The following is a 23459-nucleotide window of genomic DNA, read 5'->3' as shown; positions in this document are numbered from 1 at the left end:
AACATTTAGTCTCTGGGGTTATAAAAGTTGACAGTCCTGATGGCCTGTGGGAAGAAGCTCCGTCTCATCCTCTCCGTTTTCGCAGCGTGACAGCGGAGGCGTTTGCCTGATCGTAGCATCTGGAACAGTCCGTTACTGGGGTGGCAGGGGTCCCTCATGATCTTGCTTGCTCTGGATCTGCACCTCCTGATGTATAGGTCCTGCAGGGGGGTGAGTGTAGTTCCCATGGTGCGTTCTGCCGAATGCACTACGCTCTGCAGGGCCATCCTGTCCTGGGCAGAGCTGTTCCCAAACCAGACTGTAATGTTGCCGGACAGGATGCTCTCTACAGCCCCAGAGTAGAAGCAATGAAGGATCCTCAGAGACACTCTGAATTTCCTCAATTATCTAAGGTGGTAAAGGCGCTGCTTAGCCTTACCCACCAGTGCGGCAATGTGCGTTGCCCACGTCAGATCCTCTGTGATGCGGACTCCCAAGTATTTAAAACTGCTCACCCTATCCACAGTAGACCCATCTATCTCCAGTGGCGTGTACGTCCTTGGATGTTTAGCCCTTCTGAAGTCCACAATCAGCTCCTTTGTTTTAGTGACATTCAAGAGGAGGCTATTGTCCTGACACCAGAGTGCCAGATCAGCCACCTCCTCCCGGTAGGCCTTCTCATCGTTGTTGGAGATCCGGCCCACCACCACAGTGTCATCAGCAAACTGGTTCTAGGTTCTCTTCCCCTGGATAAAAGACTATGCATTCACACTATCGATTCCCCTGAAAGTGCTTGGAATGGTTTGATAGTACAGGCAGAGAGATGTTTGTACTTGCTGGAAGACCTGATATAAAGGCCATAAATACAGGATGGCCACTAAAATTCACTAGAGTTGTCAGAAGTAGCATCTGTATCCCAGAGAGTAGCTCAAAAGGGAAACTCTTTACAATAATATAGATGCATGTAAGAGGAGGTTGTATAAATGTAGAAACAAAGAATTGCAGATGCTGGTTTACACAAAAGGTTTGTATAAACCTATGTGTAAAAAAAATAAAATTTGATGGAGTCAGATGAATATGACTCATATAAAGCATAGATGTTCAGTAGACTCTGTTAACCAAAAGGCATATTTTAGTGTTATGTTTATTATGTACAGTTCTTTTGCCAGGTATATTAAATCTGAATTGGAGAACTGTTTGAGTATAAAGTGAGTATTGAGTATTTAGACCATTCCAAATCTGAATATTTTATCAGAATACACTACCTAAACCTGACACACAAGGTAGGTCCCTTTGGGCTACTGCTGAGTACCCACGTTCTATACAGGTTAACAAATCTGCTACCCTTGGAAAAACTACTTCTCCATCAAAATCGTATATGATTTTGAATAGCCCTGTCAATCTTAACCTTATCTGCTCCACAGAATAAAACGCTTGCATTACTAGTTTCTGTACATCCGTTATAAAACAAAGGATCTCATTTGTTTTTAAACACCCCTTGAATTTACTCTGAATATTAGTAGATCTATGCATTGTGTACAATAGACAATAGACAATAGACAATAGGTGCAGGAGTAGGCCATTCAGCCCTTCGAGCCAGCACCGCCATTCAATGCGATCATGGCTGATCACTCTCAATCAGTACCCCGTTCCTGCCTTCTCCCCATACCCCCTCACTCCGCTATCCTTAAGAGCTCTATCCAGCTCTCTCTTGAAAGCATCCAACGAACTGGCCTCCACTGCCTTCTGAGGCAGAGAATTCCACACCTTCACCACTCTCTGACTGAAAAAGTTCTTCCTCATCTCTGTTCTAAATGGCCTACCCCTTATTCTTAAACTGTGGCCCCTTGTTCTGGACTCCCCCAACATTGGGAACATGTTTCCTGCCTCTAATGTGTCCAATCCCCTAATTATCTTATATGTTTCAATAAGATCCCCCCTCATCCTTGTAGCTAACCATATAGATTCGGAAGTTGCAGCCTTATAAACTGTACTGAATTAAATAATCATAGCTGGATGGTAATGGTGGGACTCTCCATTCACCTCAGCAGAGATAGACACTAAAAGCTGGAGTAACTCAGAAGGGTCTTCTTCTTCTTGCGTTTGAGGCAGCAGAAAATTATGTAACGCCCTCCAGGCGCTGTAGCCAGTGCAATGTGCTGTTGTCAAGGGCCGTGAGGTCTACCCCTCCACCAGGGGGACGGAGGACAGTGCAGTCGAAAATGGCGTGCCGCGCTGTTTGCTGGTCTGCTCCACACACGCAGGCTGCTGATGGACGCAACCCCCAACGATGCATGTTGGCATAGAACCGGCCGACCCCTGTGCGGAGCCGGTTCAGGGCAACCCACTCTTGGCTGAGTCTGAAGAAGGGTCGCAACCCGAAACATCACCTATTCCTTTCTCCAAATGTGCTGCCTGTCCCGCTGAGTTATTACAGTTTTTTTGTGTCTATCTTCGGTGTAAACCAGGAGCTGCAGTTCCTTCTTGCACAATAGCCTCAGCAGCCCAAGGTAAGGAGAAGGAATAGTATTAAGGACCATTACCTATCGGCCCTGCTGGTAGAAACGGTTGGCCTGTGTTTAAGCATGTTATATCTGGCTTGGCTACGAAGCTTCCAGAAGTGAAATAGTCCACTGACACAAAGAGTGAAAGTTTCACAGATAGATAATGATTGAGCAAAGCACTGGAGGGAAAATGATCGCGGTGGAATCAAATTCGAGCAATAGGCTAATTCCTTCAGGGAGGTCATTTGGCCAAGGAAGAGAAACTTCCCACAGCCCAACGTGTGCTTTGCCAAACTAGATTCAGCAAGTGATGGTTTAACTTTATACTTGTGTGCACAAGTTCCAGAAATTGACGACATCCGAGAAGGAGTTTCACGCACAAAAGGAACAGTGTCCAAAGCTCCACCACTGCTTTTTGTGAGAGATTCCTACATTGATATAGAACATATGAGGTTCAGCTTCAACAACCATTGTATTCTTTACATGAGCACGCAGTTTAAATCTTAAATACTAAATGTCCTGTCCGAGGAGTAATTATTTAAAATGCTTTCAACCCAGCCATAACTGCAACGTTGGGAGATGGATTTTGAACGTGACCTCCCTCTTCAACTTCATTGACAATAGCTTTAGACTGAATTGACCCCAAGAGCAAGAGATAAGTTTCCTCCCTCAAACAGGAACACAGTATTCTGATTGGAATTGACTGTTGGGAGTGTTCAGGCATCCTGCAATCAGCATATAATGTGGCAGCTTTTACATCTGCTCATTGCATCACCTTTGCTAGTGCCACTTCCCCGGGGTCTCTCAGCGGCTCAGATAGTTGACACGTTGACTGCCTGAGCTGCACTGATCCAAGAACGTCTACCTTTGATCTCGTCCCTGGGAATCCTAAACTGGTTCAGTTAATCTCAAGCAGCAGAGGAACACAAATGCTGCAGTTAGCTTCAGTGTCCCAGTGCAGGAATGAAAACCACTAATGAGGGTTCCTGCATTTAATTTTTAGACTTTACCTTAGACTTTGGAGATACAGCACGGAAACAGGCCCTTCTGCCCACTGACCAGTGATCTTCGTACACTAGCACCACCATACACACACTGGGGACAATTTACAATTTTACCGGAGCTAATTAACCTACAAACTTGTAAGTCTGGAGTTTTGGGAGGAAACCGAAGCACCCGGAGAAAACCCACGCAGGTCATGGGGAGAATGTGCAAACTCCATACTGACAGCACCCGCAGTCAGGATCAAACCCGGGTCTGTGGCGCTGTAAGACAGCAACTCTACTGTTGCCCCGCTGTGGCGTATTATGTACAAATCCCTGCTAACATTTGTAGACAATAGACAATAGGTGCAGGAGGAGGCCATTCGGCCCTTCGAGCCAGCATCGCCATTCAATGTGATCGTGGCTGATCATTCTCAATCAGTACCCCGTTCCTGCCCTCTCCCCATACCCCCTGACTCCGCTATCCTTAAGAGCTCTACCTAGCTCTCTCTTGAATGCATTCAGAGAATTGGTCTCCACTGCCTTCTGATGCAGAGAATTCCACAGATTCACAGATTTGATTTGAATGTGGTTTGAATCTTAGATAAGGACGTGTTTGGCTGTAATATGATTTTCTGCTTCTTCCCACCCTCTGGTGGTTCAATAGACTGTAAACTATGAAGTCTCAGCCGCCATGCTGTATTACTGGACAATGTACTATCCATCTTGTACTGTTTATCATAGAAACATAACCCAGCATGACCAATGCCTCTCAAGAAAGAAAAGTAAAACTCTGGGGTTTTTTTTGCTCTTATAAACATGATGTGTAGATCTTGATGGCACCTGAGGAGGAACGTCACCTCAAAAGGTGTAAAAATACCTGTCCTTTTGATCAGCAGTAGATCAAATACTGAGAAAATTAGAGTAATGGTAGGACTCTGAGGGTGGAAATGGAAGGTTGCCAATCAGATTGGAGGCCAGTGGCGCAGGGATTGGTGCTGGGTGCACTGTCGACCCGAAACATCGCCCATTCTTTCTCTCCAGAGATGCTATGGAAGTCCATCTTTTCGTGTCTATCTTCGGTATACAAATAGCGGCCATCCTAGGCACAGACAAAGTCACAAAGTACACCGGCTCTTCCTTTTGTTTCCCCCCCCCCCCCTCTCCCCCCACAGTGGTTCCCCCACGCAGCGTCCTCCATTGTCCATTGGTCTTCCCCCTCCCTCACGGCGTTCCCCCCACGCCGGGTCCGCCATTGTTCTTACAGGAGTTTACTCTCATGTTAGACAACAGACAATAGGTGCAGGAGTAGGCCATTCGGCCCTTCGAGCCAGCACCACCATTCAATGTGATCATGGGTGATCATTCTCAATCAGTACCCCGTTCCTGCCTTCTCCACATACCCCCTGACTCCGATATCCTTAAGAGCTCTATCTAGCTCTCTCTTGAATGCATTCAGAGAACTGGCCTCCACTGCCTTCTGAGGCAGAGAATTCCACAGATTTACAACTCTCTGACTGAAACAGTTTTTCCTCATCTCTTTTTTAAATGGCCTACCCCTTATTCTTAATCTGTGGCCCCTGGTTCTGGACTCCCCCAACATTGGGAACATGTTTCTTGCCTCTAACGTGTCCAACCCCTTAATAATCTTATATGTTTCGATAAGATACCCTCTCATCCTTCTAAATTCCAGTGTATACAAGCCTATGTTACCATTGTACAAGCCACTGGTGAGACCTCGCAGTCTACAGTGTGCACACCCGTTTGCACAGTTATAGGAAGGACGCCATTAAGCTAGAAAGAGTGCAGTCAAGATTTCACCAAGAACTTTATTGGGACTGGAGGGTTTGAGGTATAAGCAGAGGGTGGATAAACTAGTGCTATTTTCTCTGGAAGGTACAAGGTTGAGATGTGACTTTATAGAGGTATATTAAATCATGAAGGACCTACATAAGGTGGATGCTCACAGCCTTTGTCCCAGGGCAGAGGAGTGTAAAACTAGAGAGCATAGAATTAAAGTGACAGGGAAAAGATTTCAAATGGACATGAGGGGAACCTTTGCACACAGAGGAGGGTGCGTCACACCATAAGTTGCCAGAGAGAACTGTAGAGGAGGGTACATTTACAATGTCTGAAAGATATGGATAGGAAAGGTTGAAAGGGAAGTGAGCCAAACCAGGCCATTGGGATTGCCTCAGACAGATATCTTGGTTGGCATGAACAAGTTAGGCCGGAGGGTCGGTTTCCATGCTATATAACTCTGTTTCTATAACTCTCTAGGAACTTAGGTGAATTTATCGAGGGAACAAGTGTGTATTGTTAAATATGCAATTTCTGATAAAATTGTTTTCTTTAATGCCTGGGGATCATACAAGAAGGGTCTTAAGAAAAGCGAGTGGCATAAGCAGCTGAAAACCATGGAAGAATTGGGGTAAAATAGTGGTTAAAAAGTAACTAGAACTTTGTACATTTGGTACATGGATAGGACAGGTGTGGAGAAATATGGGCCAAACGCAGGCAAACGGGGCTAGTGTAGGTGGGACATGTTGGTTGGTGTGGGCAAGTTCGGCCGAAGGGCTGTTTCCACACTGTAAGACTCTACAATTCTCTGACTTTATTTTTGAAAACAATTTCAATCCAGTTTTCTTTTATTGGATACTTAAATTGACCTTTGTTTCTTTTCTATTAACAAAAATAGATTTGCTTCTTCTTCTTCTTATCTCCAGACCCAAAACGGCATCTGTCTATTCCCTTCACGGATGCTGCCGGACCCACTGAGTTCCTCCAGCACTTTGCGTTTGTTCACATCTTCCTCCCATTGATTACCTGTGCTATATTAGGTATAGAGTCATAGAGTCAGACAGGACAGAAACTGGCCCTTCGGCTCAACTTGCCCATGTCACCCAACATGCTCCATCTACGCTAGTCCCACCTGCCCGTTTGGTGCATATCACTCTAAACTTTCCCTATCCATGTACCTGTTCAAATGTCTTTTAAATGTTGTTATTCTACCTGCCTCAACTGCCTCCCCTGGCAGGTCGTTCCCTATACCCATCACCCTCTGCGTGAAAAAGTTACCCCTCAGGATCCTATTAAATCTTTCACTTCTCACCTTAAAACCAATGCCATCTGGTTCTTGATTTCTGTACACTGGGTAAAGAATTCTGTGATTTCACCCTATTCCCCTCATGGTCTGAAACACCTCTATAAGTTCACCCAGCCTCCTGCGCTCCAAGAAATAAAGTCCTAGCCTGCCCAACCTCTCCCTATTGTTCAGACTTTCATGTCCTGGCAACATCCTCGTAAATCTGGCAAGTTCTCTTACTCTGTGCAATTACTACTTTAATTGGGTTTGGTGAGAAGGAACATTTGTTTAATTTAAGGGACAGAATGATCTGTGAGGTTGTAGAGAGACTAATGAAATTGATTTTACAGAGTAAAGCTTAGTAATTTTTCTTTGGTTTGTCTGAAGGCCAATTACTTAATATGTACGGGTAACGTTTCGGGTCGAGACAGGTCTGGACCTGAAACGTCACCCATTCCTTCTCTCCAGAGATGCTACCTGTCCGGCTGAGTTACTCCAGCATTTTGTGTCTACCTTCTATTTAAACCAGCATCTGCAGTTCTTTCCTACATGCAGTTCTTTCCTACTTTCCTATATGTATGTTGTGCTCTGCGTGGATCTCTTACTTTAGTTTATTGTCCCGTGTGCAGAGGTACAGTGAAAAGCTTTTTTGTACAAAGCATGATTACAATCAAGCCGCCCACAGTGTACAGATACAGGATTTTATATGGTTCCCTGATTTAAAATGTCTGATTTACACTTTCCAAGCATCTGTGTCAGTCTGAAGGAAGAGACTCAAGAGGACTCAAGAGACTCAAGAGGATTTTATTGTGAGAAATACAGAAACGGAACAATGAAATTCTTACTTGCAACAGCACAACAGGTTTATAAACAATTGATTTATTCACAAAATGCTGGAGTAACTCAGCAGGTCAGGCAGCATCTCGGGAGAGAAGGAATGGGTGACGTTTCGGGTCGAGACCCTTCTTCAGGTTTATAAACAAAGTACTCAACAGATAATATGATAAACAATTGTAACAAAATCGATATTTTTTTTTAAAATCATGCAAAAACAAAAAGCCCAAAGTCCCTTTAGCATCCAAGGCAGTTCTTAGTTTAGTTTAGAGATACAGTGCGGAAACAGGCCCTTCAGCTAATGTGTCGACCAGCGATCCCCACACATTAACACTACTCTGCACACACTAGGGACAATTTACAATTTTACCAAGCCAATTAGCCCACAAACCTGTGCGTCTTTGGAGTATGGGAGGAAACCGGAGATCCTGGAGAAAGCCCACGCAGGTCACGGGGAGAACGTACAAACTCTGTTTATGGCGCAGTAAGGCAGCAACTCTACTGCTGCGCCACCATGCCGCCCAGTTCAGAATTTATTTGGAGTTTGTAGTGTTCAATAACCTGATGGTCATGGCGAAGAAACTGTTCCTGAACCTGGACGTTACAGATCTACTGATCAGAACAGATCTTCGAACAAATGCATGCCCAGGAACTTGAAGTTGTTGACTCTCTCCATCACCGTTCTGTTGATGAAGATAGGTTTTTGGATCCTTGTTCTCCTTCTTCCAAAGTAATCAATCTGTTCCTTGGTTTCACCGACGTTGAGAGCAAAGTTGTTGTCTTGGCACCATTCAGTCACACAATCTCCTTCCTATACTCTGACTCATCGTTATCTGGGATTCGTCCAACAATGGTGGTGTTGTGGGCAAATTTAAAGATGGAGTTGGAACTATGTCCAGCTACGCAGCCATGGGTTTCGGGGTGAGTAGAACAGGGGACTGAGCACGGAGCCTTGAGGTGCCCTGGTGCTGATACAATATAATAATTTCATGGACAAAATTTAAAGGAGACATGTAGGGCAAGTTTTTCAGTCCAAGGTGGGTGCCTTGACTGCACTGCCAGGGGTGTTGGTGGCAACAGATAGGATAGTGGCATTTAAGAGGCTTTTAGATAGGCATATGAATATGCTACTCTATGTGTAGGAAGGAACTGCAGATGCTGGTTTAAACCGAAGATAGATATTAAAAGGTTGCAGTAACTCAGCGGGCCCGCTGAGTTACTCCAGCTGTCTGTGTCTATATGACTATGCTATCTCCTTAGACCATGTTCACACTTTGCACAGGCTTGGAAGTTGCAAGATGGCGCCGGACCATGGCAAGTCTCTGCATGCTGTTCCAGAAGAGGATCTATTGTAGTCATGTACAGTGTGATTTGACTGGATAGCATGCAGAACAAGCTTTTCACTGTATCTCTGTACACATGACAATAACAATCTTAAGTAATGTATCACGTGCAGGTAGAAATAATTGGTTGAGTTTGGCATCATGTTCGATACAGGCTTCGTGGGCTGAAGGACCTATTCCTGTCTTCATAGAGTGATACAGTGTGGACAACAGGGCCTCCAGCCCAACTTGCCCACACCAACCAACATGTCCCAGCTACACTTGCCCCACCTGCCTGCGTTTGGCCCTTGTCCCTCTAAACCTGTCCTATCCATGTACCAGTCTAAATGTTTCTTAAACATTGCGAGAGCACCTGCCTCAATAACCTCATCTAGCAGGTCGTTCCATACACCCACCACCATTTGTGTGAAAAAGCTACCTCTCAGGTTCCTATTTAAAACTTTCGCCCATCACCTTAAACCTATCAGAATCAGAATCAGAATAACCTTTTTTGTCATCCAAAAAAACAAGTCTTTTGGACGAGATTTTGTCACCCACAGTCCAACAATAAGAGCAATAAAAATAAGCAATTTCACACACAATCACAAACCAACACAAAACAAAAAAAAGAGAGAAACATCCATCACAGTGAGTCTCCTCCAGTCACCTCCTCACTGTGATGGAAGGCCAGAATGTATTTTCTCTTCCCCTGCCGTCTTCTCCCACGGTCAGGCTGTTGAAGTTGCCACATTCCAGGCTGCGCCGGACGGTGAAAGGTCCGCAGCGGGCCGACCCGGGCGAAGACGCTGCCGCTGCACGTTGGGGCGGTCGTGGCTCCCGACATGTCCTCTGGTTTACCCAATCCATTCCACTCATGATTATGTACACCCCTATGAGATCACCCCTCATCCTCCTGTGCTCCAAAGAATAGAGTTGCAGCCTGCTCAACCTCTCCCTGTCGTTCAGGCCCTCGAGTTCAGTCAACATCCTCGCAAATCCTCTCTGCTGTGCAATGTTCTATTAGAATAATTTAACTAGGATTTAATTTTTTGTGTATAAGCCAATATAAATACTGTAGAATGAAATCTGGTCTCTGAAGCGTGTGGGAATCCTTCAAGCCGTAGACATTGTGCAGGGAAACCGCGTAAGAGTAACATGACTGTCGGAGCAACGGGTTATAAAGAAAGATAGAAAACAGTCTGAAATGACACGGCTGATAAAGATTGTCACAGAAATATATCGAATATGGAAGAGTATAGAGTCATAGAGTGATACAGTGTGGAAACAGGTCCTTCAGCCCAACTTGCCCACACCAGCCAACATATCCCAGCTGCACTAGTCCCACCTGTCTGCGCTTGGTCCATATCCCTCCAAACTTGTCCTATCCATGCACCTGTCCAACTGTTTCTTAAACTTTGGGATAGTCCCAGCCTCAACTACCTCATCTGGCAGCTTGTTCTGAAGACCCACCACGCTTTGCGTGAAAAAGTTACCCCTCAGATTCCTATTAAATCTTCTCCCCTTCACCTTGAACCTATGTCCTCTGGTCCTCGATTCCCCTACTCTGGGCAAGAGATTCTGAATCTGGAGTGTGGAAAGTATTTCAAATTAAACAGCTGGTGATTCCAAGTTGGAAAAGGTAAATTTGGGAACTGTTTTCAAGAAAATCTTTGTACATAAATAATTAAACACAGGGGCTCCCAGGTGGTGCGAGCAAGATTTTTTAAAAACCTGAAATATTTCAAGGACATATTGGCTGCACTGTGAGCAGCCTCAGACTTGCTGAGTGCTGAGTTCACCTTCACTGCACCTGCTGTCTGGTATACTTACTTGTGGTCTATTAATGTTGGGGTTTTTTTTTGTGTAAGTAATAATAGCTTTAACCATGTTTCTTTTTAATAACAGGGGTTTATAGTTATGAAAAGTGATTTTTTTTTCTAAGTGACAGCCTCATGGAGATTTTCAAGGTTATGAAAAAAGTAATGACGAGGCAAATAGTGAAAGCCTTAATGATCATAATAGTGGGGGGATTTAATTTAATCCCAAATTAAAAGTAATGAAAGTTTTCACAGGGCATTATGGAATTTAGAATCGGAGACAATAAGCTCTTTCTTTCAGAAGGCCCTTGAAACTTTCTTCTATAAGGAGGAATATGAAAGATAGCAGGGAGAAAGCAGAAAAGATGACTCTTGAAGTAAAACTTTGCCACAGATTTTCTGGATTACATTACCATAGAATTCAATGATTCTGGGATATATTTCAAATAGGAAAATAATAAGTGCACCTTAATTTCCAGCTCTGGTTTCTGCAGCGTTCCCTCCGACTGCTTGTATGACTTTTCATAGACTTATTTCAAAATCAAAGCACAAAGTGTGGAGTAACTCACTCAGTGGGTCAGGCATATACCTGGAGGGTATGAACGTCGACTTCTCCAACTTCAGATAGCTCCTCTGTCCCTCCCTTCCCCTCATCCTTCCCAGATCTCCCTCTATCTTCCTGTCTCCACCTATATCCTTCCTTTGTCCCACCCCCGACATCAGTCTGAAGAAGGGTCTCGACCCGAAACGTCACCCATTCCTTCTCTCCCGAGATGCTGCCTGACCTGCTGAGTTACTCCAGCATTTTGTGAATAAATCGATTTGTACCAGCATCTGCAGTTATTTTCTTATATATATACCTGGAGGGAATTGTTAGGTGACGTTTCAGGTTAAAACGAGAACTTGTTCGGGTCGAACCTGCTGAATTACACCGGCACCTTGTGTTTTGCTCAAGATTCCAGCATCTGCAGTTCTTTGTTTCTTAATTATTTCAAGGCATTTTTTGAAAATACTGTATATGAGATGGAGCTCACTGGTCATTGTCCCTTTGGACCACATCCTCCAGCAGTGTTGTGGGTGCAGTATGCCACTGGTTCGGCATGGGTCTACGTGGCCCAGGGACCTTTTTGAGCGCCTGTGACTGGTTAAACTCACCGAATATTTTGAGAGCCAGAACATAGGAGATAAGCAGCTGAAGGCACCATTCCTATCATAAGTTATAGGAGCAGAATTAGGCCATTCGACTCATCGTCTACTCCGCCATTCAATCATGGCTGATCTATCTTTCCCTCTCAAGTCCATTCTCCTGCCTTCTCTCCATAATCTCTGACACCCTTTCTAATCAAGTATCTATCAATCTCCACCTTAAAAATATCTTTTGACTTGACCTCCACATCCTTCTGTGGCAATGAATTCCACAGATTCACCACCCTCTGACATGTTGATCACATTACCCTCTTTTTTGGAAATCTGCAATAAAAGCAGAAAATGCTGGGAACACTCAGCTGGTCAGGCAGGACAGAGAAACAGAGCTAACGGTTCAGGTTGAAGACCCTATCAGAATTTTCATATTTATATTTTATATTTTTTATTTCATATTTCAGATACAGCGCGGAAACAGGCCTTTTCGGCCCTCCAAGTCCGCGCCTCCCAGCGATCCCCGCACATTAACACTATCCTACACACACTAGGGACAATTTTTACATTTACCCAGTCAATTAACCTACATACCTGTACGTCTTTGGAGTGTGGGAGGATACCGAAGATCTCGGAGAAAACCCACGCAGGTCGCTGGGAGAACGTACAAACTCCTTACAGTACAGCACCCGTAGTCAGGATCGAACCTGAGTCTCCGGCGCTGCATTCGCTGTAAAGCAGCAACTCTACCGTTGCGCCACTGTGCCGCCCATTTTCTTTGTATATTCCCTAGCTCAGTCTATGATAGGCCAGAATTACCTGCAATTTAATCATTGGGAAAACAAAGCTTCATTTTTTAGCCCAATCACAAATGCCATTAGCTCATCACAAAATATAATCTTCCTCCATGACTATTTTGTCAATCTACAAGTCAAAATCTAATGCAATATATGCATCAGGTTGTTGTTGTTGTTAACCTTAAACTACCTTCACCAACCAACTTCCTACCTTAATCAACCGTAAACTAAGATTTCCACTTCATTTATAACCTCTGCAATTTCCTCCCACTCCCTCTGGAGTGTGTGAGGAAACCGAAGCACCCGGAGAAAACCCACCCGATCACAGGGAGAACATGCAAACTCCGTACAACGTACAACAACGTACTCTGTGAGTGTACAAGCAGCACCCGTGGTCAGGATCGAACCCAGGTCTCTTGCGCTGTAAGGCAGCAACTCTATCACTGCGCCACTGTGCTGCCCTTAAGAAAATAGGAACAGGAATAGGCCACTCGACCCTTGAAGTCTGTGTCACCATTCAATATACGCATGGCTGGTGTACCTGGGTTTCACCTCCGCTTCTGTGCCAGCCCTCAATTCCCAAATCTTTTGAAATGTATCCACCTATTCATTAAATACTTCCAATTATTAAGCTTTCACAATCCTTCAGGCACGAGAATTTAAGAGGTTCACCACTAGGGTTGTCAACTTTCTCACTCCCAAATAAGGGACAAAGGGTGACGTCACCGCCCCACGCCCCACGTGACCTCACCCAGCCAGCGGCCAGGTGCTCCCGCTCGATCAATGGCGGCCGCCCAGGCCGGGAGGCGGGTGCTACGCGACCTCCGTAATGCGGCGCCCGGGCCTCCGATCCACACTGTCTGGGCCTACAGCTCCCCCCGAGCCGACAGTGTCCGGGCTACAGTGTCCGGGCCTACAGCTCCCCCCCGGGCCTAAGGGCGGTCCCGTACTGGACAAACCAATTTAGCCCAATATACGGGATGTCCCGGCTAATATGAGACAGTTGGCAACCCTATTCACCACCCTCTGCAGGAGGTTTAGTTTAGAGATGCAGAATGGAAACAGGCCCTTCAGCCTGCCGAGTCCTCGCCGACCACAAATCCCACCTGTTCACACTAGTTCTACGTTATCACACTTTCTCATCCACTCCCTAAACATCCCTAGGGACAATTTACAGAGCCCAATTAACCTACAAACTCCACATCTTTGGGATATGGGAGGAAACCGGAACACCTGGAGGAAACCCATGCGGTTACAGGGAGAACGTGCAAACTCCACATAGAGGACATCCGGCGCTGTGAGCAACAGCCCTACCAGCTGCGCCACTAGGTCGCCTCAAGTACCATTCTCAAGTACCCCAGTTTTTAATTCGAATTTCACTGTACCTTAATTGGTACATGTGACAAGAAACTGACCATGAAACCTTGAATGACAGCCTCTTTACAAAAGTGTACCTGAATTCAACAATTGCTATCTGAGATTCCCGTCAGCAATTCTGCTGATAAATAGTTGAGGCATAATTTCCCTTCCCCCTCAACCTTTTTAATATTTTAATGAAGTGGTATTTTAATTTTAATTGAGTACGGATTGACGCTGTCATTTCAAACTTTCACTCGACCAAATCCTTACTTATGACAGTTGATGAATTAGGCTGGTGTTTAGTTTCATTGCGTGAATTAATACATTTTCAGTTAGCTAACATTGAATGGTGACCAAGAATTATAGCATTGTGTTCCTTTATATATATGTAAAATGTAAGGAATGTGCAGACACACGCAAAATGACTTAGTTTTGTACTGGACTGATAATCTTAAAGCTTATTCTTTGCATTTTAGTCAAAGGCAAAAATACCGAATTAAGGCTCAATTCTAAAGGAACTTTTCTTAACTTGTCATGTTTTCATTTTTTTTCACCATTGCTTGTTTAGTTTTACAATCTGTATTTGGTTATGATGTTCAGCATTCGAACAAAGAGTCCCCAGCAGCTAAAGTAAGATATCCTGAATAAGGCTCTCTTCTTGAGGGGCTTAAACACCATTATGATACTGTTTTTTTGGAACTCACAATCCAAGTCAGATTATATCTGCACTATGCGCATTTTCCAAACAGTAGGCCAATTAGAGCTGAGGTCATGTTTTGCATTTAATTTCCAAATGGAACAACAAACTATAGTTTTTTTAAATCAAAACACAAAGAGCTGGTGGAACTCAGTGAGCTAGGCAACATCTGGGGAGGGAATAGACATCCCACTTTTTAGGTCAGGAGGATCATCCTCGCTAAGTCGAATATTGTTGTGTAAATAAATTTAAATATTATATATTTTTAAATTTGTGTTTAGTGCAGAGATGGACCATGGAAATTGACCATCGATCACCTTGATGCACACACTAGTTCTACTCACTCCCTCCACTAGGGACAATTTACAGGTGCCAATTAACATAAAAACTTGCACGTCTTTGGGATGTGGGAGGAAACCAGAGCACCCGGAGGAAACCCATGGGGTCACAGGGAAAACGTGCAAACCCCGCACAGACAGCACCTGAGGTCAGGATTGAACCCGGGTCTCTGCCACTGTGAGGCAGTAGCTCTACCAACTGCGCCACTGTGCGGCCTTTAACTATTACTGATAATAGAAACAGTGGCGCAGAGTTTGAATTGCTGCCTTACAGTGCTTACAGTGCCAGAGACCCAGGTTCGATCCCCACGATAGATGCTGTCTGCACAGAGTTTGTACATTCTCCCCGTGACCGCGTGGGTTTTCTCTGAGATCTTCGGTTTCCTCCCACACATTAAAGACGTATAGATTTGTAAGTTAATTGGCTTGGTAAGAATGTCAGATTGCCCTTCGTGTGTGTAGGAGAGTGTTAATGTACAGGGATCGCTGGTCGGTGCGGGCTCGGTGGGCCGAAGGGCCTGTTTCCGCATTGCATCTCTAAACTAAACTAAACTAACCAAAACAGGATTAGAAGAAGGCCATTCTGCCATTAAAATTGATTCCACCATTCATAGAAAATAGGTAGGAAAAAAAACTACGGAAGCTGGTTTAAATCGAAGATAGTGTAGCGACCATAGAGAGCGGTCCTGGTTGTCGAACCCTCAGATTGGCCAGCACGGTCACGTGTGGGTGCGACCGTAGGGATTGGTCCAGAGAGCGAGACCGCTGATTGGACAGCGTGGTCACGTGCGCTTTTGGCGCCCGAAAAGAGTCAGTTGTGAGACGTCTTCGAAGAGAACAGTTAGTTTTAATGGTTGTCTGTCACCTCGTTAAGAAAACTTTGTAATCGGATATTGCTGTCGCAATAAACTTCTTCGACAAAGAACGAGCCTCCAGACTCGCCATAATAGAGACAAATTGCTGGAGTAACTCAGCGGGTCAGGCAGCATCTCAGGAGAGAAGGAATGGGTGACGTTTCGTGTCGAGACTCTTCTTCAGACTGATGTCAGGGGAGGGGAGGGGGCGGGTCCCGCCCGGTCCCGCCCTGCACGTAACTCAACAAGATCATGGCTTACTCCATCCAGCATGGACAGTCGTTCATGTTGTTCAAAGCAGAGTTGGAAGGAGGAGGGGAGTGTGAAACACCCCTCATCCACCTTGCGCCTCTTCCCGCCTCTGCACTGAAAGCTGTAAATCCTCCACTCTCGGCCCAGTTCTGAGAAAGGGCCGCTGACCTGAAACATTATCCGGGTGCTCCTTTCTCAGACGCTGCTCGACAAGCTGAATTCTTTTCATCACTTTTGTTTTATATTTCAATGTCCAGAATCTGCAGTTTTATTTGTTTTACAAACCCAGTGCATGACGTTACAAGTACAGCAAAGTGTTCTCTTCGGTGTTATTCAACACAATACATAACTTTGAACCTAACCCACAACATGCAGTCAATTATGTAGCCCCAGGCTGTTGGGAACATCTGGATTGTGAACACACATAACTGTAAGTTTATAGGTATATTTGCACAGTCTATTTTGACTAAAAGCCTCAATCAGTTTGTCTCTTCTGATATGGCCTTTCGTTCTTATAATGTTGTTGATTAGCAGCGAGAAATGTTGTTGGTTAACAGAGAATTTTGAACAGGAAGTTCGCAGCACATTGCTTTCTTAATGCTGTTCAATGGCTACATGCTTTGCTCTTTTGATGTACTCTTGAGAGTTGTATCTGAGTAGCAGTCAAGATTTCCCTCGAGGTTGTCAGCTGAAATAGTGCAAAGCCATCTTGTGATTTTGTAACCTTAAGCACAACATCTAAGAGCAGACAACCACTGATTGTTCGGAATGAAAAACCGCCAGTTTGTTCTGAATGAAACTAAATTTACTGTGGAGCACCTGGCTGGTAAGTACACATCTGCCCGCCTCATCTGGGTTTCATTGTGATGCACACAGCCATGTATGCTAGCTTGCTGAGTTTATTGTCATATGCACCAGCATGCAAAGAAATTCTTTGCTCGCTTGAAGCACATAGGCTTAAAAGCATACACAGCAATGATAGATGCAACAATAAACACAAGGACAAAACAACAGAATAGGTAAAGATTGTACACCAATCTGCTGTAGTTAAAAAAGACTAAAGTGCTATTATGGAGTAACCAAATAAGTTAGTTAAGATTCAATAGTGTTTTATTGTCATATGTGCCAGATAGAACAATGACATTTTTACTTGCAGCAGCACAACTGAATATGTAAACATAGTATATGGTAAACAATATAATAAATGGAAAAAACGTTCAGCATATATAAAAACATAGCACAAAAAGTAAGGAAATTTGTGTTTGGTAGATTATTTCTTTGTTGTAACAATGCTTCTTGGCAATAAATCTTATACCGTTAGAAAGCTGTTTATTTCCCTTTTAAATGGTGCCACATTTGTAAGGAACATGCATTTGTGGGATGAGCAGCAGAGCTGAGTATATAGGTTGCGCCCATGAAATATTTGCCAAATCTCTGCCAATGCCAAACAGCTTATTCTGCTGTTGCTATTGACTCTTGTTTTGAGCTTCTGGTACCCCCAGGTGCTGACAATCAGGTGCCTGATTGGCACCTGATTGGCAGCATCTGTGAGCATGGGCCCTGCTACAGTGGTCAGTAGGTGTCTGCTCCAAGAATCGGCATGCCACGTTTGACTGATCTGGATAGGGCCCGTGGGATAGGGCAACTTCAAGCTGGTGTTCCGCAAAACCAAGTTGCGGCATTATTTGGAGTGAGCCCTAGTACCATCTCCAAAGTGAAGGCCAAGTTCCATATAACGGGGGATGTCAGAGACAGGCCGCGAAGTGGGCGTCCCAAGAAGAGGACACCCGAAGAAGACCGTTTCCTCACCCTGTCAGCACTTAGGAACCGTAGGCTGTCTTCTACAGATTTGCAGTCAAGGTTTGCAGGACGATATGGCCGACGGCTCTCTGCCCAGACAATTCGGAACAGACTGCACGCAGCCGATCTCCGGTCTCATAGGGCTGCCAGGAGGCCTGCCATGACTGCCCTTCACCGTCAGGCCCGTTTGCGCTGGTGTCGGCAACACGTGCACCGGAACCTGAACATGTGGAGGAACGTTATGTTCAGCGATGAGTCCAGATTCTGCCTACGGCAGTTGGATCATAGGGTCAAAGTGTGGAGAAGACGCGGAGAACGCTATGCTGATTGCCGCACCGATAGAGTATCATCTTTTGGTGGAGGCAGTGTGATGGTGTGGGGCGGCATCTCCCTCACTGGAAAAACGAAGCGTGTCATCATTGGAGGCAATCTCAATGCAGAGAGATATCGAGATGAGATTCTGCAACCAGTGGCAATCCCATATCTCCACAGTCTGGGACCGAAATCTATCCTCCAAGATGACAATGTTCGCCCCCACAGAGCAGGGTTTCTCAGAGACTACCTCCAGAATTTGGGAGTGGAAAGGATGGAATGGCCTGCCAGCAGTCCTGACCTCAACCCCATTGAACACTTGTGGGATCAGCTTGGGCGTGCTGTTCGTGCCAGAGTGACCAACGCAACCACGTTGGCTGACTTGCGACAAATGCTGGTTGAAGAATGGGATGCCATCCCACAACAGTGTGTGACCAGGCTGGTGACCAGCATGAGGAGGAGGTGCCAGGCTGTTGTGGCTGTGTATGGTTCTTCCAAACGCTACTGAGGCTCCTGTTTATTAAATGAATAAATTGTTAAATTGCCAATATGTCTTGTTTCTTCAGACTTCAATCATCCAATCCACCAAACAACACCGAACAAGAGTCAATGGCAGAATAAGCTGTTTGGCATTGGCAGCGAAGATTTGGCAGATGTTTCATGGGCGCAACCCACATACTCAGCTCTGCTGCTCATCCCACAAATGCATGTTCCTTACAAATGTGGCACCATTTAAAAGGGAAATAAACAGGCTTTCCAACGGTATAAGATTTATTGCCAAGAAGCATTGTTACAACAAAGAAATAATCTACCAAACACAAATTTCCTTACTTTTTGTGCTATGTTTTTACATACGTATGTACACCAATCAGCCAAAACATTATGACCACTGGCAGGTGAACTGAATAACATTGGTTATCTTGTTACAATGACACCTGTCAAGGGGTGGGATATATTAGGCAGCGAGTGAACAGTCAGTTTTTGAACTTGATGTGTTGGATGCAGAAGAAATGGGCAGGAGTAAAGACCTGAGCGACTTTGACAAGGGCCAAATTGTTATGGCCAGACGACTGGCTTTTCGGGTGCTCCCGGTTATATATTATTATGTAATATTACATTATATAATATAAACATAGCACAAAAAGTAAGGAAATTTGTGTTTGGTAGATTATTTCCTTGTTGTAACAATGCTTCTTGGCAATAAATCTTATACCGTTGGAAAGCCTGTTTATTTCCCTTTTAAATGGTGCCACATTTGTAAGGAACATGCATTTGTGGGATGAGCAGCAGAGCTGAGTATATGGGTTGCGCCCATGAAAAATTTGCCAAATCTTCTCTGCCAATGCCAAACAGCTTATTCTGCCATTGACTCTTGTTCGGTGTTGTTTGGTGGATTGGATGATTGAAGTCTGAAGAAACAAGACATATTGGCAATTTAACAATTTATTCATTTAATAAACAGGAGCCACAGTAGCGTGTGGAAGAACCATACACAGCCACAACAGCCTGGCACCTCCTCCTCATGCAGGTCACCAGCCTGGTCACACACTGTTGTGGGATGGCATCCCATTCTTGTCAGCACCTGGGGGTACCAGAAGCTCAAAACAAGAGTCAATAGCAACAGCAGAATAAGCTGTTTGGCATTGGCAGAGAAGATTTGGCAAATTTTTCATGGGCGCAACCCATATACTCAGCTCTGCTGCTCATCCCACAAATGTATGTTCCTTACAAATGTGGCACCATTTAAAAGGGAAATAAACAGGCTTTCCAACGGTATAAGATTTATTGCCAAGAAGCATTGTTACAACAAAGAAATAATCTACCAAACACAAATTTCCTTACTTTTTGTGCTATGTTTATATAAATGGAAAAAAAGTTCAGCATATATAGATATCTATATATATATATATGTGTGTGTGTGTGTGTGTGTGTGTGTGTGTGTGTGTGTGTGTGTGTGTGTGTTTATTTATTTATATGTATATAGACACACACGCGCACCTACGTACACAGAAAAAAATAATAGTGCAATAATAACAATAATAGTCTATGTAGTTCAGAGCTTATTTGGAGGTTGTCGTGTTTAATAGCTGTAGGGAAGAAGCTGCTCCAGAACCTGGATGTTTTCAGGCTCCTTCCTGTACCTTCTTCCCGATGGCAGGGGTGAAGTGAGTGTGTGTGGGTGTTGGCTGGTAAGAGCACATGGCAGCACTTCCTGGAATTGGGGGTGTAAGATAAATGATTGATAGCAGTGGGGAAGAATTGTTCTTCAATCTGAGCATCCGGACTTTCAAGTTCCTGCATTTTCTTCCAGAAGGTAGAAGGGAGAAAATGGACTGGATTGGATTGAAGGGAGTGACGAGCCTGTGTGTCCAGGATCAGACCTCTCTTCCATCGATGCACCCAACCCATCTGGGAATCATCTGTTGATTCGATAGCAAATTCCGTCGAATGCATCAAAAGTGGCTGATGGAGCTATTATGGGGCAGGTCCACCAGCAATTTACCAGCAACTGATGGTCCGGCACTTATTTTAATTGGGCCAAGATTACTAGAGCACACATTAAATTCCCCTTTCCCCCCAGAGGCCTCCCCGGCTGAGGCGGCCAACCTCGACCTCATCGGGACTTCCACACCTATCAACAGGTCGAATTATCCCCTTGCGGTCGGGGTTCTGGAACTCTGGCCCGGCCAGAGTTGGCAGATCCGCTCCCATAGCCAACTCCTGAGGCAAACTTTGTGGGTCGATATCTCGGCTCCCTGGCGGCCTAGGTGGACCGTTCCGGTACCATCGGACTCCTCCCGAAGGCCGTGACCTCCGAAATGGATAATCCAGAGAGGCTCTGGAACCAAGAGGGCCGGAAAATTGAAGGTGGACCTGTACGATCAAATTGCTTATGAGGGTTCAGTGAATAAATAAACTGTTTAGATTCCAGACACTTCCTGAGAGTTAGCAATTTTGCTTTAATAGGAACGCTTTTATGCTATAATATTGTAAAGTTCAGTAACAAATATTGAACATCAATACAATTTTAACTATTTAGGAGAGGCAATTATTTGGCAATAAATACAAAAATCATCCAAAATTGTAATGATTTATAATTCATATTTCTTATTATTTTGCAGGACATGCCCTGTGAGTTCAGCATCATCAACTGGTAATCAGGGTGAAGCAGAACAAGAAGAATCATTGTCAACTTTACCCAACACTGTTGAGCCAGATAATCTTTTTGACAAAATCTAAATTATTTTTCTTTTATAAAAGAATGATGTGCACAAGGAAATCCAAATAAAGTAAATGCATTAAATTACAAACTCAATCTTAAAATGCAGCCATTCTGTGAGATACAATAAGTGGCATGCCAGACACATTTGCAGAATCAGATAGATAGATTCTTGATTAGTACGAGTGTCAGAGGTTATGGGGAGAAGGCAGGAGAATGGGGCCAGGAGGGAGAGATAAATCAGCCATGATTGAATGGCGGAGTAGACTCGATGGGCCGAATGGCCTAATACATGACCGTATGACCTAAACCAGGCAATATTCACAAAAACACATGGGAAATTTTGATGGCGTGCAACATTTGGAGGCAAGAGGCTGCAATCTGGAGCCAAAAAAAAACAAGCTGCTGGAGGAACTTGGCAGGTCAGACAGTATTTGAAGAGGCTATGGAATAGTTGATATAGCTGGTTGAGATTGTGCAATAGTCCAATTTTTGAATATACAAGACTTTTAAAAAATAGGTAACTTTGTCGATGATGGATATACATAGCTCTTAATTCTCTGGCAAATGTAGTTACTTGCGACTCACATTATAAACTTGTGCTCCAGAAAATCCATGCAATTTAAGCTTTTCTATTGGGTTTGATTTTTTTTTTAATTAAATTTTAATTAATATTAAATAAAATTTTAAATTAATGTAATTGTTCCGCATATTCCCTTAATGTTATCTCCCACAACATGCAAAAATATTTGAAAAGTTACTGCAAGTTAACAGGAATGTATAGTTGAAATTGCACGCAGATCAGCTAGGACCTTATTGAATGGTGAAGCAGGCCTAAGGGGTGCCTAAGTGGACCACTTTCATGCTTTTATTTTCTCACACATGGCGAGGCTATTTGGCCCATTCATCCATGTTGGCTTCCAGACCAAATCCATCAATCCCATTCCCCCTATTTATTTTCTCTCCACCCATTATGCTTCACACGCTAATTAGCTCCACCATGATTGTCTTGCCACCCTACTGTGCCTGAAGTGATTTGCAAGAAAACCAGATCACCTTTGAAAGGGCTTCTTATGCAGGCACATATAATATGAAAATGCTCACAACCTTAATGTGTTTATTATTGTGGACCTTTTTCCTACTTTGTGCATCATACCTTCATGCAGTACGCAAGCCTTTTCAAAGTCTAAATTTAGAGATGTTCTGGTACCCAATCAGTATCTCTAACTCCAGGAAGCTGGCTAACATTAATTGTTACAGTTGCTGATGTTTGGAAAAACACACTTTGCAGGTACTTGCAATTGCAGGTGCTGTCACACAATTTTTAAGAAACATTTAGACAGGTACATGGATGGGACAGGTTTAGCGAGATATAGGCCAGACACAGGCAGGTGGGACTAATGTAGATGGGACGTATTGGTTGGTATGGGCAAGTTGGGCGGAAGGGCCCGTTTCCATGCTGGAAAACTCCATGACTGTGACTTGACTTTTTTGATATTGGAGTTAACGCATTCAATATGTAATAATCTCTATCTTAATTATTGGATGAAAATTGTTAACTAAGCTGATCAAATATTCATTCATTGATCTTGCCATCAGTAGCCTCTAAGGTAACCACAGCTATTACAATATGCATTAATGATTTAGATGAAGGGATTAAAAGAAACATTAGCAAATTAGCAGATGAACCAAAGCTGGGTGGCAGTGTAAACTGTGAGGAGGATGCTATGAGGATGCAGGGTGACTTGGACAGGTTGGGTGAATGGGCAGATGCATGGCAGATGCAGTTTAATGTGGATAAATGTGAGGTTATCCACTTTGGTGGAAAGAACAGGAAGGCAGATTATTATCTGAATGGTGTCAAATTAGGAAAAGGGGAAGTACAACGAGATCTGGGTGTCCTTGAACATCAGTCACTGAAAGTAAGCATGCAGGTACAGCAGGCAATGAAGAAAGCTAATGGCATGTTGGCCTTCATAACACGAGGAGTTGAGTATTGGAGCAAAGAGGTCCTTCTGCAGTTGTACAGGGCCCTGGTGAGACCACACCTGGAGTATTGTGTGCAATTTTGGGTCTCCAAACTTCAGGAAGGACATTCTTGCTATTGAGGGAGTGCAGCGTAGGTTTACGGGATGGCAGGACTGTCATATGTTGAAAGACTGGAGCGAC

At 44.2% G+C, this 23459-nt stretch overlaps 1 protein-coding gene across 2 annotated transcripts in view; it reads left to right on the top strand.

The window, feature by feature from the left end:
• Positions 1-21363, top strand: part of xrcc4 (X-ray repair complementing defective repair in Chinese hamster cells 4) — a 373772-nt gene extending 352409 nt beyond the window's left edge. For both annotated transcript variants that reach the window (XM_078397044.1, XM_078397043.1), the window contains exon 8: positions 21193-21363. In XM_078397044.1, coding sequence (XP_078253170.1) covers positions 21193-21310 — 118 coding nt within the window. In that variant the 3' untranslated portion in view covers positions 21311-21363. The remainder of the gene's footprint in view (positions 1-21192) is intronic.
• Positions 21364-23459: the final 2096 nt, after the last annotated feature.

This window comes from Rhinoraja longicauda, chromosome 3, assembly GCF_053455715.1.
Source record: "Rhinoraja longicauda isolate Sanriku21f chromosome 3, sRhiLon1.1, whole genome shotgun sequence".
In the NCBI taxonomy this organism is placed as follows: Eukaryota; Metazoa; Chordata; class Chondrichthyes; order Rajiformes; family Arhynchobatidae; genus Rhinoraja; species Rhinoraja longicauda.
The sequence above is the reverse complement of the archived record's forward strand: the minus strand, read 5'-3'. Positions and strand labels throughout refer to the sequence as shown.